Source organism: Gekko japonicus, unplaced genomic scaffold, assembly GCF_001447785.1.
Source record: "Gekko japonicus isolate JY-2015 unplaced genomic scaffold, Gekko_japonicus_V1.1 scaffold162, whole genome shotgun sequence".
NCBI lineage: Eukaryota > Metazoa > Chordata > Lepidosauria > Squamata > Gekkonidae > Gekko > Gekko japonicus.
In genome coordinates this window covers 1,246,923-1,266,946 of record NW_015176456.1, presented here as the reverse complement: position 1 = coordinate 1,266,946, position 20,024 = coordinate 1,246,923, and the positions used below count along the sequence as shown (strand labels likewise).

At 38.7% G+C, this 20,024-nt stretch overlaps 1 protein-coding gene across 2 annotated transcripts in view; it reads right to left on the bottom strand.

The window, feature by feature from the left end:
• SATB1 (SATB homeobox 1) overlaps positions 1-19,103 on the bottom strand; it is a 127,135-nt gene extending 108,032 nt beyond the window's left edge. The window contains exon 1 of one of the 2 annotated variants that reach the window (XM_015426957.1): positions 19,016-19,103. Coding sequence is in view for 1 of the 2 variants with exons in the window: in XM_015426963.1 (XP_015282449.1) it covers positions 19,016-19,019 (4 nt within the window). In the remaining variant the exon portion in view is untranslated. The remainder of the gene's footprint in view (positions 1-19,015) is intronic. The other variant, XM_015426963.1, reaches the window with a different exon arrangement.
• Positions 19,104-20,024: the final 921 nt, after the last annotated feature.

Genomic DNA, 20,024 nt, shown 5'->3' with positions numbered 1-20,024 from the left:
GAGGAAGTATTCTTTCATCTCTACATGGGAGAAAAGGATGACTGATTCAGGATGTCAGCACCTTGTATAATTTTGAATAAAAGCATAAATCCCATACCCAGCTGCTGTTAGATCAGTAAGGAGAAAGACAGACAACCCCTTCCCACTCATCTGTAAAGAATGGGGGTTCTATTTTAAAGAATATCAGGGGAGCTAAACCCTTCATCTTTCTATGTATTAATCCAGTACTTAGTGCATTTTTATACCAGCCAGGTTTGGGCTGGGGGAAAATACCAAAAGAGACAAAACACAGTGAGGTAAGACACATGGAGAGCAAGGTTTAATTCCCTTCTTTGGCATGCTCTCTTTTTAGAAAAAAGGCCATCCTTTCTGAAAAGATGGGGGAAAGTTCACTTTCATGCCAGTTTATGCATATCTATGTGTGCTTTGCAAGTAAGAATTTTAATTGTTTCTAAAAAGAGGGCATTAGGGCTAGATCCTGATTTAAGTAAAGGCCTTAAGTCTTCCATGGTATTGTTCCACGGCTGTCCAATGATCCTATTAGCAACACAGAGCTAGTTGTGTAGTTCAGTGATCCTGTCTAAATCTTGGGTTTCAATCCTGTGAATGGTAAGGTTATTAAAATCTCACTGAAGATGACGGGATTTATGCAAGTTAACTGTGCACAGGATTTCAGCCTTTAAAGTTACATAAGTAGGGATAGCTGCTGATCTTGCACAGATTCTGTAAATTCACATAGAAGGTAACCACCACATGAAATCCTAAAAAATCACACAAAATAGGTAAAATGCCACCTCTGATTAGACCAGCTGTGTTACTAAAATGTTGTCCTCTATACAGAAATTTAGATCAAATTAAAACTCCACATGATAAATACATTACCATGACTATTTTGAAGTGGTAGCTGAAGTAGTGATCCAATATGAAGCATTTACCTTATTGCCATCTAACGTATCCAGAATTTGTTAGAGATTTGGAGAAGTTGAAACTAAGTTTGCCCCCTCTTACAGCTGTAGGGATTTTCAGTCAGCTAGTAAGCATGGCTTCTCACCAATTGCCCCATGGTGGCTTTTCCACTCAAAAATTACTGTGCAAATTCACCCATGTTTACATAGAAAACAATGCCGATTGGGCCAAGCAGATATAGGTACTCATTTTCTTACAATTGTGAAAACGTGGAACTTTTCTCAAGCACTTTTTAAAAACCTGACAACATGGTGTTCTGAAACATTTTCATATAGTTGGCCATACCACAGAAAATAGATTCACCTGTGTACCAGTGTTCACTCAGAATAGTACACACTACATCTCTAAATTTACAGCACTTTTTCAACTGTTATTTTTTTTCTATTATGTCTTTAAGTGCCATACTGGGAATTACTAAATATAGTTTTAATACAAATTAATGGGCAGGAGGAAAAGTTAGCACTATATAATAAGTAGGTCTGGTAGATGAAAAACAACTGGTCCATAGAGCAACAAAGTCCCTTAGATACATGCAGTTTAAAGGCATTGTTTTAAAGTACATCTTAGAGAATACAATATTTCATAATGAATGCTAATAACATGTTTAAAGGGTTCTTTTCCAGGAACTAGATAATAAGGATTGGCCAAGGGTTGGAATTAGTATGAGTTGCATAGGAATAGATTTAAACAAAATGTTTCATTTTAGAAGGTAAGATGCTTAACAGTGCAATCCTTAACAGAATTACACCTTTTAACTCCAGTGCTGAAGTCAGTGGGCTCAGATTAGCGTAACTCTGCCTAGAATTGCACTTCAAATATTGAACGCTATGTTGGAAATTTTATTTGTTATATTTTTATCATTGTATGGAATCCAAGTAGGTCTCAAAGTTGCATACAAAATAAAGCAGTAAAATTTGTTAAATGATATGAATTTTAAAATGACCCCTAATTCAACAACAACCCAAAGACACGTAAAAGGACACCTGCCAGATTCAACATTCAAAGGCAAAAAGTATTTGTAACCCAGACTGGATGTTACCAATGCATGTATCTCTATAAGCAGAACTTTCTTCTCTTTGATTTTCTTATCCTAAGCTAATAAAAGGCACTTTTAGCCACAGCCTTTACTCGGGAACCCGGGAACCCAGGTCCCTGAAAATATCACTATCACCTGCTCAGTCATAGGTCAGAAACTGTTAGTAATTATTCAGGTACAGGGATCCAAAGTCTTTTTCATGAGGCAGAAACTAGTCCTTCCCAAAGAAAGACAATAATTACATATTGGCCTAAACTGGACAGCTATGGCTGGCTGGCTATAAGCATCCGGGAAAGGTTGGGAACATGGTTGCCAAGATAGCAACAATGGTCCTTTCTATATGCCCAGGTGAAATTAACTAAAATTTACTCAGGCACATCTTTGCATGAGATTTACACTTAATGTGGCATTCCAATAATAAAGTATCTAGAGAACATGTCCCAGTGGGTCTTTATAAGTTCAAGTTGCTCATGCTTATGGTCAATAGTTATGCAACACAGACTACCACAGATGAACAATACTGTATGGGTGCAATGATAATAAGATTTCTGTCATCACCACCACAGAGTAGACATTCACCTTGGTATACCTATGCTTGGTCATATATATCCACAGTTTTAGGCATTTTAATTCAAGCATTATCTCTACTGTTTGTTATCTACAACATCCAAAGATACAAGGCAAATGCACAGACTTTTGATAGGATAAACATTGAACTTGGCTGTTAATTATCCTAAATTATTCAGAAAACCTGCTATATCCATAAACTGTCAAGGTAGATAATTTAACTGGCTTATTAAAGAGGCTGGGAGGAAAGGTGGCATGGTATAGCCTGATCTCATCAGAAGGTAAGTCGGGTTAGTATTTGGAAGGGAGACCACCAAGGAAGACACCTCTGCTTCTCACTTGTGTTGAAAGCCCCTTGCTGCAGCTGTGACATGATGGCACTTTACACACACACACACACACACACACAAACATGCACAGACTAAAGAGGCTAATTGGCACATTGATGCTCATACTTCCTAGACAGTGATCTGTCCATGACAACAGGACTGTGGTATATCCTCCACCCAGAGGTCCCCTGGTTTGGTATAAAACATTAGACCCACTACACGATTTGCTGTTATGGGCATTAGACACTGAGATAACCCTGTGTTTGTTATGGTGGCCAGAATGTTCTGAGTTGCCCCCTAACAAGGAAAGCTCAGCATGTATGTTGGGAATTCCTCAACCACCACCTCCAACAGGCAAAGATTCTGCTAGGTGGTCAGTTCACTCTAACAGGATACCTGTTCTGCCTCTCTTGCCAGCACTAGTGTAAGGACTTGATTTAATTTACAAGGATCATGAAATAACTGATGATGACACAGATCTCAATTAAGCATTGACACTATCAAGGACAAACACACAGCCCACTGCCTCTACCTGATACAAATCTGAGAACACAACTGAGCACATTTGGGCAGGCTGCTCCCAGCCAGGTCTCAGTAGAACATGTCAACATTCTCATCTAAAAGATAAAGCAACAAAATGCCTTAATCTCTGGTAACTGATGGCTGTCATAATCCCAACCTAGAGTAATGGCTCTAAGAAACTATTCAGCCCTATCCAAAGTATGATAAAATCCCAGTTAACTCTCCTCTCAAGAAATGCCCACAGCCTACAATCTACCAAGACCCTTGAGAATACAGCACCCTTGCAGTCCACCCAAACGCCCCCTCTCTGAAGACAGCATTCTATAAGGTGGAGCTACTATAGGAAAAAAAATTTCTAGTAAGTGTCAGGCAGACTTCCTTAAGTGAAGAATTAGCCAGTAGATGACAATCTGATAACCTTAGCTAGGAGCATATAGAGAGAAGCAGTCCCTTAGATATGCAGGCTTTGAATGGCTTGAATGAATGGAACTCAGAAACAAACTAGTAGCCAATATAGCTGTTTTAATATAGGCAAGATATGTTCCCATTAGTTAGCCCTGACACTAATTGGGCTGCCTTACTTTGAACAAGCTCCAGTTTCCAGGTTGTCTTTAAGGGCAGACCAATGTGAAGCACATTACAGTAATCAAACAGTGGGATTACAAATAAATGGATTAGCATGAGTAGCCAAAAACAGCTGTTTGACACCCTTGGCCACCACACCAACTTGCTATACAAGGAGCAAAGCTGAGTCCACACTTCCGCTTGAAGCTGCAAGAATGAAAAGGCAACAAGGAGACCCACAGTAATAGCTCCCCAGTTCAGCACCGCTTTTGTAACCTCACAGTTGGATTACAGGGTCAATTGACAGAACTACCCTTCAGGAATTTCTCTGATCCCCTTTTAAACTAACTTAAATTAATGGCAACCCACATCACGTTTTCCCCCTTTTGCTGTCAAGCCACAGCCAACTTGTGGAGACTCAGAAGGGTTTTCAAGGTAAGAAACAAACAGAAGTGGTTTGCCATTGCCTGCCTCTGTGAAACAACCCCATTCTTCCTCAGTGATCTCCGGTTCAAGAACTACCTAACCCTGCTTAGTGTCAGATATCTCACAAATTCAGGTTAGCCTGGGCTATCCAGGTCAGGGCACCTCGCATCTTGGGACAGGAAATTTCAAATTAGGCACGGGAGAAGTATATTTTTTCTTGTCCTGAATATGGTCAGGTCAATTTCATTGTGAACCCCAAGTCCTAGTATTATGAAACGGAGAAAAATGTCTATTTTCTATATGGCATTCATAATTATTTAAACCTCCTTAGTCATCTTTTTAAAAAAGAAATAAATAAAAGCCTTTCATTGTAGGTAATGTGCTCTAACTCTTTAATTTTTTTGGTTCACATTATCAGAACTAGCCTTCATGATATCCTTTTTGACATGGAACAACCAGAATTGTACAAAATATTCCAAATGGAACCACAGTATAAATGTATGCATTATAATACGAGCAACATTTTTAAGGCCTATCAATCCCTAGCACAGAATTTATCATTTTCACTCCTGTTTCACACTCAGTTGTTTTCATTAAGCTATTTTCCATGCCTCTATTTCTTTTTCCCAGATTGTAAGAACTAGTTCAGATATCAACATATATGTGAGGTTGGGTACTTTCCCTCAGTCACTTTATGCTTAAACCTCATTTACCATTTTGTTTGCCATTCACCCTGTTTGGAGATGTCTTGTAGGAATTCTTTGGGTTTTCACCATCCTGAATAATTTGGCATCATCCCCAAACTTGAATCCTCTTCTACTGGTCTTACTGCAAATCCTTGGGGATCTCTTGCTTACTTGCTTCTGTCATTATTACTGATAAATAAGGAGTTACTGATTCATAAGCGAACCTGTCATAAGAGCCTGTCCTCTTAGACTATGACAGCTAGGATAACTTGGGTGAGGTTTCCAAGTATCCAGTGGTTATCAGATTCTTCCTATTGACATGTGTTGACACTTGCAAAAAATATGGAAGGATGTGGAGACAAGCCTTCTCTTGGATTCTTCCAATAGCAAAGCTTATCCTCCTGTACATTTAATCCTGCTTTAATAATGGTTTCCATGTTACTTGTGATGAAACATCTTTTAATATTTTTAAAATATTTCTTCCTTGTGATGAAACATCTTTTAATATTTCGGGGGGAGGGTTCAAGGGAGAGACTACATCCTATGACATGTAGAACAGTAACGTGTATAATATACCCTTCCCTGTACCTTCTCAGGATTTTAATTCTTGGGTGACTCTCCTGAACCCATGATTCCCTTTTCTACCAGGTTTCAGATATCTCCTTTGGTACCAAAAATATCTGTTTTCCCATTTCAATTTGTAAGTCTGTAATACTAGTATATAAATACCTATAACATCCAAATATCCTTTCTGTGTTCAGTTTTTCTAATGAGTCTATAGCCTCCTTAAATGGTTATAACTTGTTTTTGTACAATTGTTGTGAAGTTTTACCTTATTGCCACTGCAAGTGTTCCGGAAAAAATTACATCATCACTATGGTGTAAGCCACCCCAGAATATTCCACAGCCCTGATCAGCTTCCCCCAATTGCATTACTTTAGTAAAGCTTTGCATAAGCCCATGTGGATGGAACGTGGATGTCAAAGGAGCAGGACAAAGTAATGGCAAAACTATTATTTATTTAGTTAGTTAGTTTATTTATTTATATTTCAATTTGTATCCCGCTCACCTCCTAAGGGCTCTGAGCGGCTTACATGTTCCAATTCATACAATCCTAAACCTAGGGCCACATACATGTAGGGGATGTGACAAGCCTACCAGGCACCCTTTCTGTGTAGCGGATCTTCGTTGTTACTGCCTTGCGGGAGGTAGTCCGGCGACTTATTTCCCACCCTCCCCACATTGTAGGCTCATGGCAAGAAGCAACATAAAAGTCTGAAGTTACTGCAGATTCACAGTTAAAAACATATTATAGCAATACATTAAAATCAATAAAATCACCAATCCGGCTTTTAGAATCAAACTATGCACAATTCTGCCTACATTAGTACCACAGGACCAAGATTATTATTATCATTACTACTTTAGATTTGTATCCCGCCTAGCTGGGGCAAACTGGCTCAAGGCGGCATACACGATAAGATAGATAAAACAATAAATACATCAGTGTGGCAACCAGTTCATAGTTTAAAAGATTCCAGGATGCTAACTTGAAAAAGAATTAGAACTAGCACTGGAAAATGTCCTGGTACAAGCAACCATGAGATTGGGTAAAAAAAACCAGTTTGCCCATATCTAATTATTATATTTTCAATACCACATTCTCAAACTCTTTTGACACACACACTTGAGTGCTCAAATTTTTATTACAACCAACATTTTTTTAAAAAACAACCCAAATCCGTAATAGAAGAATAAGAATATTAGGTCAATAATCAAAGAAAACCCTGACCTGGATGGTCCAGATTAGCCCAATCTTGTCAGATCTTGGAAGCTAAGCAGGGTCGGCCCTGGTAAAGTATTTGGATGGGCGACAACCAAGGACGTCCAGAGTTGCTACACAGAGGCAGACAATGGCCAACCATCTCTGAGCATCTGTTGCCTTAAAAAACCCTACTGGGTCACTATAAATCACGTGCAACTTGATGGGGTGGGGGAGAAATGAGGTGTTGCCTGCTTTTAATTTTTTTAATCAAAATATTTCTTCTTAGCTTTTTGTTAACCATGATAGCAGACTTTTTGGATAATTAATTCAGGTAATGAACACCTGATTTGAATAATAATCAACTTGGATGGGTAATTAGAGATGGGATCCTACTAAAGGTGGAGAGTTTTCAAGATCTTCAAATTTTAGCATCTCTTAGGATCAATCTATGCTTTATATACAGGAATCCCTTTGCTGTGTGCACACCAATATTTATTGTGAGAAACATATCAAGTGTGAAGAAGAGATATAGATCTTCAAACATTCTTGATCTGTGGTGGCTAGGTGGCAGGACTCTGCTTCTCCCTGCATAACTACTACATGTTTACAGAAAGGCATGCTTTCTGGCATACATGTAGCAAATAAATACTGTGTAAAGTATGAACCAGCATCACCTGCATACATACACACTTCTTTTACAAAAGCTTGGATAGAATGGATTCTGCTCCCCTGCCCATTATAAACTAACTATTGCAACATATCCCTTTGTGAAAATATATGTTCCCATGTTGTGAACTTGTGATGGGTTATAAAACAAAATAATAAAAGCAATATCAAGTAGAATACTATGTTCATTTCCTCAAAACAAGTCCTGTGAAATATAGTAACACTGTGCTTCCGTTTCTACAAAAAACCCTTACAATAGTTAACCCTTTCCCAAATGCATATTTGAACTAACATTTTGGTATTCTAAAGTTACACATACTGGAGATTTTTCTCCATGCCATTCTTAATAGTTTAATTTCCAGAAGCAAGAAGGGGAAATTCAGTATAATTACCACACTATGTAGTTTCTATGTACCACACTATGTACTGTTTCTAAATTGGCACAAATATTAATGTACTATCTTCTATGAAATTATATGATATTATCATACTATGTGTCTGTGCATGTGAATTTAAGGCACTTTTCTGTATATTTATAAAAATATATACATCAGAATATGTTACAGCTGCTTGATCTCCAATGCGAAATCATTTATAGTTATTCTTCTTGTAGGAAATCAACAACTGTTTCCTCATCTCTTTTACTCTGATAAATATTCATCTTTTCCTGGTCAAAACTTACACAACTTCTGAACAAGCTACTGTTGTAAACAAAACCTCAGGGTGCCACTTTTTACTTTCCTGGTAATGTGAAGTTCAGTGATAGCTTTACCCTAGTATAAGATTTACCCTAATATAAGATTAACTCAGTGCCCACAAAAGGCATGCCACAGTAGTATACTGTGAAGGTATACATTTATATAAGTTCCAGAAATAGATAAATGTGACTGTATATGAAACATTTTGAAATTCTGGAGATTGAAAGTATAACATTACATAGAATTGTTTCTTCCAAGCACGCTACCCAGTGTAGATAAGTTAATCTACAGGTACTCTCTGGTGCCACTCTGCCTTGGCCCAAATAATACAAGTATGGCAATTTTCCGTTAAGTCAAATACTTGGATGGCATTCTGTTTGAATCATTCCATACTGCAATTATATATTAATAACCTGAATATTATGTACAATGCAGAAATGTACAATAAATATACACACATACACACAGGTCAATGTTTTGCTGTGGCAACAACACTCAGTTCAGCACTATTAAACTGTGAAGTGCCCCATTACATGCAGTTTGGAAGTTAAATAATATGTTTTCACAAGCTCACATGCCACACAACCCACAGATGGTATATGAGGCTTAAATATAAGAAAACAAAAAATGAATGAACAACAGGTAAAATGAATATTTTGCAAGAAAAAGGGGAAAAACCCACAAAGATATAAGGAAAGCTGTAAGCTATGTTAGATGTTTATCTATACATAAGAGACAGGTGTCGTACAAACAAAAAAAAATCATGAAGACAAACGAGAAATTTTTAACTCCCAACGTCCATCTGTTAAATTTGAATTCATGCATAATTGATTATCCATGACTGATAAGTTCTTTTCTTTCCCCCCCAGTATCTTAACACAGGTGTTTAAACATTACAAGTTAAATCACCTTTAAAAGAGGAAAGAATCTAAGAAACTATAAGAGGAAGATAAACATTAACAAACAATAAAATGACACGTCATTTAATAGAGGTGACCCAGGTTTGAGAAATTTCAAAACACATAGATATTAAATATTAATGACCTATTCTGTTATTGTAATAATAAGGTTAAGTAAGCTCCCCCATACTAAAAAGGAAAAGGAGAAAAACAAGTAGAAATAAGTGAAAGAGACACAGAGAAGCAAAGGCATAGGGAAAATGTGTCAACAATAAACAAGAGGAAATGAGAAAGAAGGAAAAGATGAAGGTGGAAACTAATCTCTGTGTGTCATTATGACTGCCAGAGTACTGGCAAAGAAGCAGCATCCTTTTATTTCAATTTTAATCATTTCTGAATTTTAATACCCTGCTCCTTTTGTAATTCTCCTGGCATTCCCCATATGCATCCACCCCAGCCAAAACACCAGTGTAAATTAAATGGCACACAAACCACACTACTGATAGTTCTCCCGATCAGCTGACCGAAAGCAGAAAAGTTAAGTCTGTTTAAAGTCCCCGTGGACTAGTAGCCAATTAGCCAACTTAGTGATACTTGCTGTCTTTAATTTCAAAAAGAAGGCCAGTGTTTAACATACATTGTTGTTCATAAAAATAAATAAAATAAAGCAAGCCAGTAGTAACACAATAATCAGTGACCATCAGGGCCTGGAAAAATGAGTCTGCTCTCACTGGCACTAAGGAGCATCACATGATTATTTAATTACAGCTCTAATTTTTGTCTCATGGATGGCAACATATCAACAATTAATAGGGCAAATAGAGGAGACTGCATTTTTAAAGAGACAGAACAATATATATGAAAAGCTGCCTAGAAATGCTGCAGGAGGAATCTGGGGAATATTTTACTACATACCAGAAACAGTTTGATATGTTTGTGGAACAAAAATATTGACGTTAGTGCAAGATCCGTTGTCCTAATATAATTTTACTGAAAAGTTTCCTGAAGATGGGTTTTAGAACTGATATAAAATTCTGAACAGATTTTTTTTGAACTGGTCTTATCAAATATTATAGAAAAGCCCCTTCCTTCACAATGAGTAGTAAAAATTCAGCAGGTAATGAGACAACCGCTTCAATGGAAATGAAACCATATGGGTAACAAGATGATCACACCTTGAATTGTGCCTAGAGAGCTTTAGGAAGTCACTACACGCTTATAAGAACTGGTCTTGTGTACTGTTCACACTGTCAGCAGCTGAGCCAAGCTTCAACCCCTGAAGAGTCAATGGCAGGCATACAATAAGCATTTTCTGAAGGTACAGATGACAGCTGCTCATTTTCCAATCAGACAGAACAAATCACAACATTGGTAAAAACTCTAACTACTGTTATCTAACTACCTAACTATTTCAGTGCAGCTACTAAGACTAAGGAGGCAAGGTGGCACCTGATCTCATCAGAAGCTAAGCAGGGATGGTACTTGGAAGGGAGACCACCTAGAAAAAGTCTGCAGAGGAAGGCAACTGCAAACCACCTCAGCTTCTCACTTGCCTTGAAAGCCCTTTGCTAGGGTTGCCATAAGTCAGTTGCGACTTGACAGCACTTTACACACATACATATTAAGACTGTTAGTGATATAAGCAAATGCCACTTGTATACTACTCCCTTTATTGTACGTTTTCAGAACAAGATGAAGACCAGGCCACTTTCCTTGTCATATTCAACATTTTCCCCCCTAACAATATACAGAGGTATTAACCAATTTTGGCAGCATATTACTTTCTTAACTGACCTTGTCATGAAGGCAAGAGAAATCTTCCTAGAAAGGTGTCACAAGAAGATTCAGAAATTCCTCAGATGAACATGTACTTTAAAAGGGATGAGGTAAAGAGAAGGAGTAGTCAAAGGCTACAATCAATACTGAAGAAGGAATGAGCAAAGGGATGGTTTTGTGAGCAGAACTAACAGCTATACCATGTCTAGGACACCAAAAGAAAATTCCATCCATCAGTGTTTATCCAAACTCTCCAGGTGAGGTCAGAAGTCCTTCCAACAATCATCTGTGTTGTGTCTGGCTTAAGTTGATTGTATAAAACTATGGAAATGTAGCTGATGAACCCATCTATCTTCATGTACTTGGATAATGAGTATATGTAAGGGGGATGCAGCCTAAAAGAGCTTGCCGATGGATTACATGAGCCTGATATGGCTACTGTGACAGCAGTAGATACTGCAAGCAAATTAACTTGAATACTGACAAGCTAAGCTGTTGTTATTTTAAAAACTTAGTAATCAGTGTTCTGTAGTAGTAGCTGGTCCAAATGGTCTTAATCTTAGGACAATCAAATTAAGATCCCCTTAGTGCAATAATAAATAAGTGGCCCTTGCAGCCTATTTTATTGATTGGAAGAACAAGACAACATCTGTTTCTTCAGTTATTTCTTTCTGAGGAAGGAAAGCGTAAATATTGCTGAATATGAATATGACTGATATCACAAACCATCTTTCTAGAATTTTTCTCCATTGGGATCCAATATAACTTAAGAAGAATTGCAGAGGGTTCATGGGTTTAAGATATGGCTGTAAGTGTAATTATTTGCTTATGAATTTAATCACTCTCCAGTTACAACTGGCAAAAAGCATATCCTAGATATCCTAAAGAGTTTTTTTCTTCCCCTACTGGTCTCATCAAAGTCTACAAGATTATTCTACTATACCTAGAATAGCTTGGGAATTATACTCTACAGCAGTTTCACTAGTCATATAACTAGGTGATTCCAAATATCATACTGGGGAACAACTACTACTGAATACTTTTTCCTAAGGTTACAGAATACTACACATTGGAGATTTTTTTATCCCTGGAAATACTTTTAAAAGGCAAACAACACACTAATTTTCCAAAGCAATGCTAGATTTTTTATAGATTTCAATGAATACTTGACTTCTCACAAGTATGTTGTTTGTGAAGAAACTTAGGCTGCAGTCACACACACTAAATACTCCACTTTCAATTCATTTTCCATCTGAATTTTTACTGTGTGAACTGGCAAAATCCGGATGGAAAGTGCAGTGAGAGTGGATTATTTAGTGTGTGTGACCACGGCCTTAGTATTACTGGGGGAGGTGGCAGAGAAACTCATGTACAAGATTACAAATTGTAAAGGAATGTCCTTAAAAGTGACAAATTCCTGCTAAAAATGTATTTGCATCTGAAATGTTCCTCCCAAAGACCACCATTTCTATATTGCAGATGTGTTCATATGATCAAAAAGAAAGCAATTACAAGATAATATAATTATTTTATATGGTAGTTGTAGTGCTTCTGAGGTACACCGACAACTCTGTTCTAACCATATTTATTCAGAAGGAAGTCCTGCTGATTTCAACAGTACGTACTTATATGTATGCCATTAAAGGTTTGATTTGATTTGCGTACATACTTGTAAGTATTGAAATGTCAATAGTGGATCCAGGGTTATTGGAAGGACTGCATGCTGTCCAAATGGTGGGTTATGGCTTATCTAGAAATACTGAGAAGAATATGCAGCAAACAACTGGGATAAAATCTACATTCATATACGCAAATTTTAAAATCCAGTCTATAGATTTTAAAGGTACAATGATGTCTTACAATGGACTGACAAATGGTTTTCACTAATTTACTCACAACTATACTTGGAGTTTGGCAGATCTGTTTTACTGTGCTGCCTATCAATTACATTCCTTCTTTAAAAGATGACTGCCTAAGTCCATACAGACGTAGCTTCTCTGTGGTGATCAAACTGCTTCCAGAATAGCCACCAGGTAGGGAATGTTTCTACTGGTCCTATTAGCATAGCAGTGCTGTCTCATGCTTCTGCACAGGTTAAATGTACTAGGTAGGGTTATGATGCCAGTACAATCCGATAGTTATATGGTACATTGGTCAAAGCGAGACAGTCCAAATACTTGAATGCCATAACAGAGTCATAATAGTATCAGGACTATAAAGCTGTTAAGAACAAGATATTATTAAAGGACAGTAAATCCTCAGAAATGCACCTGAACTTTTTAAACTTAAAAACTGACTTTTGTTGCTTTGGGGACTCTTTACACTTTGTAGGGAATCTTACCTACACAGGCACAAATTCCTTCCCACCAGCACACCGCAGCATCATTTTAATTAGTATTTTCTAGTTTACAATTTGAAACACTAAAACTGTTCTGTTAATGAGATGTTTGTTACAAGTTATTTTCTTCCAGTGTGTATAGACTCAGAACACAAGACTTTGCATACTCTAGCCACTGAGAGATGTTCTCAGTTGTAAGGATTATCTTTACACCTTGGGTTGTATTTCCATAATTATAACAACAATATTTTGCACTTATGCAGCAGTGTGTCTTTCATCCCAGAGACCTGCAAATTCTGTTATTCAAACAGAAATGTGCACAGGTAGTTGCACCTCTTTGCAACCAGTAATAAATGTTGCCTCCAATATTACCACTGTCTTCCTGTGAAGCAGGGGGAAAGCAATCAAAAGTATGTACGATATTTAGCCCCTATGAAAATGAGTTCCTTATGTGAATGACCAACGTCAATACAGTACACTACAGTCGATATAGTTATCTTGACCACTCAGACAAGCCATTCATTTTCACATTTCTACTGTTGTATGTTAAAGAATGCTAGATATTAGAAATTAATAAAGATGTAAAATCTAGTATCTCTTGACTGAGACATAGCTATAAAATAGCAGATCTGCACCATATCAACCAAAAGGGTGTATGGCCAAGCCTTGGAAAAATGGGAAGATACTGTGGATTTTAAATTGTTGATCAATCATTTATCAATTTATGGCATAAACTAATATTTAAAATGCAGTATTTGGAACACTGGGATAGCAACAGTAGTTCTCATTGGGTATGTGTTATGTTCTATAGGAATACACTTCTTACAGGAACATGTCCCTTATTATAGAGCAATGAAATTACTGGTACGAGCAGACAGAGCTTTGTAAAACCACAGTCAATGCAATCAGTGCACTGATAGCATGACATTTTGCCTATTGTGATAAAAAAGAGAACTCAATAATATAAACAGTACTAGCTTTTACTGTGAGCTTCTACGCATATTCAACCCTTTCCTAGAATAATTGTGTCAGGACAAAAATCACAGATCAGTGGCAAACAATATGACACAGTAACTAGTTCTATATGATGTGTTATCACTACTATCTTTGAGTCTTGTTCTAATCTCAGACCAGTTTTTCAGGAATGAAATTTGATTTGTGTCAGTGGAATTATTCTTGAAGTATCTTACAAGACTAAAAGTATTTCTGCCATAATTGTCTGAAATAATAGTAGTCTCAAATCACATACCACACGGAAGCCAAGGCTATTGTTAGCATTTTGTGGAGAGCTTTAAAAAGTACATTCATGTACTGATGTGAAAGTAGACTGCATTAGACAGCCACCATCAAACAGTAAATGCTTTACTGTAGCTATGCAGTGTTCTAAACAAGAAGGAACTATGGTAGAGTTAACGGCAGGGTAACACTTAGAAAAGTGGCCACTGTACTAATCTTTCATGCATATTCTCAAAGTGTGAATGAATTAGTGTTAATAGGTATTTACAACCTAAAACATGAAATTAAGGTTTGTTTTACAGTGTTTGAACACAGGAAGTTCCTTAATACAGTATCCCAACGCTTATTTTCTTCTCTACTTAGCTTCATACCGCATGCCACTTTCTATCCATATTTGCAGCTAACAATTGGAATGGGATTAAGAAATATCCAAAAATATGTACAATAACAAACCAGAACTTTATAGAATGTTCCAAAATTATGTTTAAGTTAATTCATGCATTTTAAACTTTTTCAAATAATCAAATTTTAAGTAGTTTTTGTAAGCTGTAGTAACTGTCATAAGTGAAACTGTTTAAAATGCACTAGAGTGCATAGTGACAGATTTGCAGAACATTTTTCCTCACATACACATATGTGCTTTCAGTTATTAATAATATGCTTCTGCCCTTATCTTCAACAACTCAAATACATACGAAGTATGTATAATGCTCTTGAGAAACAGCATTTTATCTTGTGAAGTACACCAGAAAAAATAGATAATCCTCCTTTAAAATCAGCTTCGATGTCCCACATAAAACAGCATGGTATCTTTCTTTAAGTTGTCTCTGGTCCAAATGATAAAACCTTTTTTTCATATGCTAACAAGACTCAGTTGCCATGGGTAACTCTACCAGGTACATATTAAAATGGAGACAGCCATTATTTAGTGGAGACAGGAATGTAAATATATACACTCACTTATAAACTGGTATTTACTTTGGGAAAGTAAGTAATATTTTCCCTTGATTGCTCTGCTGTCAGCTTAATGCAACACAGATAAAAAGTAGCTATATGATGACTTTGTCAAAACCTTATACCTTGAATAAAACGTCATAGGTCTTAAAGATGCCACTGGACTCAAACTTTGTCAAAAGTGTTGATTCCGAAAGGGGAACAGGTTATTGAAATATCATGCCCAGTACGGAAAAAATGAATTTATAATTCAAAAAAACATATCCCTGCATTCTGGACCATGTAACTTTTCTATTAATGAGTTTAGCATGAATATATCAAAATATGAAGAAAATGATGTATCATACCAAAGGCATTCATTTCAGTAACCTCTGTCCCCATTTAAGGAAGGAACAGATTTCTGCTCATCTTCCATTTCAGCTACTGCCTAGTTCTTACATACATAATACAACAAACTTGTACAATAAAGAATCTTTACGTGAGATATAGAAATAGTATAAAATAAGCTGTTAAGTAGACTTGATGGGGATGGAACAGGACTTGGACAAATGTACATGGTTTCCTAGATGGCTAAAGAGTTGGTGCTGGTGTCTTAAAACAGAAGCACTGTTCTAGTCCCATGCTGGTTATCATGCATTATTTGATGCTGGCATTCTGAACTGTGAAAGATTTTGTAGACATGAAGATAATCTGCCCCACTTCAATACACAAGGAGAAACTGAACTTCTTTTACTGAATCCCTAAAATATAGCAATGTATGTTTCAACATAAAGAATGCATTGAACATTCACATTTAAGTAATATGTAAGCAAAAATACCAGTAAAATTAATAAGAGTTCCTACAGTACAACACATTAGTCCCTAGAAGTGGACATACTCTGTATATAGCCTAGGAATCCTATCTTCAGTAACATTTAAAATATTTTGCTAAATATTAATTACATTAAGAATCACACTCAAGCTTTTCCCTCAAGTAAAATGTTAAGATTTAAAAAAGGGGTTGGTCATATAACCTTGTGATCTTTATTAGCAAAACATATTTTCCCCAAGAAACTGAAAAAGTTCACAGATTTTTTTTTAAAAAAGAAATGCCTTTTCAAATATTAAAAAAACCCTGAAATTACTGTTCTGGAATAGCAAAGTAATCATTTTTTTTCTACACTGAAGACAGGCATTTCTTTGGAGCAGTACACCTGCCTTCATGTCATTAGGGATTTCACATTATAAGAGTATTGGTAGCATTGTAGAGGTGGTACGTTGTGTTTTGCTTGACAATATTTGTAACCACAGGATCTCTTCTAATAATACAGATGTGTGTCAGCTGACCTCATGGGCCTATAGCATAAATTGTAACTTCGCATGCCCCAAATCAATTTTTCTGTGGCATATTCAAATTCAGAATTTGAATTCTAGACTGCATTTTCTCTATTGCATTAATGTACCCTCACTGAACATTTTGCTCACATGATGTGTACACCTGAACTTAATTTACACGTTAAATTAAACACTCACTGAGGAATTACTATGTAATTTAAAAGATCAATAGTCAAGCACATAAACATGGAAGATTCCTTTTCTCAAGGCCCCATGAGCAGACTACATCCCATGTAGGTGTTTTTGCTTACTTTACATACATACACTTTCTAGTATACATTTAACTTGTGAGGAAGAAAAGTGGAATGAACTTATTAACCATACTAGTTTGAATGTGTTTTCTACTTTGATTTTTTTTAATTTAGTATTTCTTCAGGATCTAGTTAGTTTGTTATTTCTGTAGATAGCACAGAAGTAGGTAATGACATTATTTTATATGATATACCTGATCAGCATGCACAGATACGCATATATAGACATGTGTTCTTCGGCATTGGCTCATTATATAATGTACCTTTTCTATTTTGCATATGCCTTATTGCTTTTAGGGGGGGACATCCCTGAAACATAAATGAATGTGGAAACAGATCAGAAAAGCAAGGTTTATAATATCTCTAACCTTATCAAGCTACATTCATTCCTTTGTGCAGTATGAATACTGCTTTTCGTCTTTTATTTAAAACAATGGCCCAAATTAAGATCTGATATCTGGTAATAGTTTTAAAGAGTATGGAAGAGATAGCGAAATACTCAAACAATTCCTTTTGCCAACTAAAGTTGGAATTTTACACATATTGTAACCTTTCTTAACAATGTGAGAAAAACAGAGTAAATATATTAAATTTGTTTCACAACAGATGCTTAGGTTGTTAATATTTAAGATGTCTATTCATGCTATTGCTGTCTGCACATTTGTCAAAAATGTAAGCTCGAATGCTAATGTTTGCCAGCAGACTGGAGGAGACAACTATATGAATGTATTAGACCAAAATAATACGCAGGAAAAATAAAGGGTGGCTTCTAAATCATGTCCTTTAGTACAAATGCAGCAGAATAAAGAGCTGCTCCTGCATCATATGCTTTAGAATTCTTTATGCTAAAGTTATGAATGCTTCGGTGAAGAAATTCTCATTCAAGCTGACCTCAATAGAACTAAAAATATATTTAAACTAGTCTGTCAAATGAAATGAAGACAAGAAGGTAGGTGCCAAATCAACAGCTTTCAGTAGAGGAAGGGATTTCTCAGCTACCAAAACAGAAACTTTACTGAAGCCCAAGTGAAAAATAAGTTAGTTGTCCAAACTGGGGGTGGGACGACTAAAAGTGGGGTGGGGATTTAGGACCACCCCGATTTCTGCCACGGTTTTTACAGAAAACATAATCACTACGATAGTATTTCATATATACCTTCAGTGGGTGGTGGTGGTGGGGAGTCCTGGAAAAGCGTGAGAGTTTGCTGGGGCATTTCCACGGAGGCAGGGCAACACCGTCGGTGCCGTCACGGGAGATTTTTTTGCAGGGACCACCCAGTTCTACGAGAGTCAGCTCCGCCAGGGAAAGGCGAAGGACCTCCCGCGGAGGGAAAGTGCACCTGTGGGAAGCCGCCTCCCCGAGGTCACCGGCAGGCCAGCTGACCCCCCGCCGCGGGAACCGCTCCCCTTCCCGCCAACCAGCGGCAGAAGCCGACCTCTTCCCGGTTCGGCGGTTCCCATCGTCTCCCTCCACTCCTTAGCGACACACATGGCAAATCTTAAAAACTCCCTCACTTTGACACCCTGGCTGAACTGCCAAATGAGTCTCTCCCCCCTCCCCTTCCCTGGCAGGCAGGGGGGCAGGCCCCTCTCCCCCCCCCCACCCCCAAGGCAGCCTGGCTTCAAACTCTTCAAACTCCTAGGACAGAAGTTCGCCCAAACTTTCCGGGGACCTCGCCTGCCACTTCTTGGCTGAGGGAGCAGGTGCCTGCGCGCCTACCAACCACTTGCCAACAGGACCAATCCAGACGGCTAAAACCCCTACCTGGACTCGAATGCTAACTCCACTTCCCTTCCTGTTTTTTGTTTTTTGTTTTTAAAAAAACCTACTGTTGTTCAGACCACCCTCCCCTCCGCCACCCCTCCCCAAAAGGTGACTCTCAGTCACTCCGGACACAAAGGGAGAAAACTATCAGAGGCTGAAAGGGAAAAGGGGGAAGGAAAAAAAAAAGACCAACTCACTCATGAGAGCGCAGCGAGAGGGCGGGCGAGGCTGGGCGACACCTTCAGCTTCCCAGGCGCCGGCGAAGTTAATTGCACTGAACTTCAAGTTGTCTTTTCACCCATCAGGAGTGGGCGTTTAAAGGAAGAAGCGAGAGGGAGGAGGAGGAGGAGGAGGGGGGCCCCCCACACAACCACCCTCCCTCCCTCCCTCCCCCCACTCCTGAACTGCCTGGCAGGCGGCGACTGAGGAGAGGAGGAAGACGACGCGAAGGCGGCGCCCGCCTGCCTTTCCAGCCCTCCCGCCAGACACGAGGGCAGCGAAGTGCCCAAAGCGGGGCTTCTAGCCGCAGTTCAGCCCTGTCAGCGGGGACTTCTCTCTCTCTCTCTCTCTCCCTCTCTGTGCCTTTGTTTTTGTTTTTTGCTGCTTCCTCCTCTTCTCTCTCTTTCTAAGCCTTGGGCGAAGCTTCGGCGCTGGAGCAAGCAGGAGACGCTCGGCTGGGGCCGTCTGGGCTCGCTGGCTCTCCCCCTTGCGGAGGCTGCCCACGTTTGTGCAGAAGCCGAGGGGAAGCAGGAGACGCTGCTGCTGCTGCTACTGCCGCCGTCACTCTCCGGGCTGGCGCGAAGGGGGAAGCCTGAGCGCGGGTGCCGAGGCGCAAGAAGCGAAGGGTTGCCTGCCTGGCTGGCTGGTTGGCTGGAGAGCGGCGGGGCTCGCGACCGTCCTTTTCCTCCCCCCCCCCCCCTTCCTCTCTTTCTCCCTTTCTCTCCCCTCCCCGGCTGGCGTCTCTTCTCCTTCTCGCCTTTCCTCAGGCTTTTGGGGGGCTGCTTTTTGGTGGGAAGAGTGGCTGGTTGTGTGCGCGCCTATCTCTGCCTCCCTCGCCGCCCCGGGGAAGGAGGAAGTCAGGTGAGACACACACAATTCCCTCCCAGTCCCTGTGCGACGGGTAGGAGCTAATCACTGTTGTTGGGCTTGTGTTGTTGTTGTTTTAAATGCTATTATCTTCCCTTCCCCCCCTCCCTCCCCCGCGCC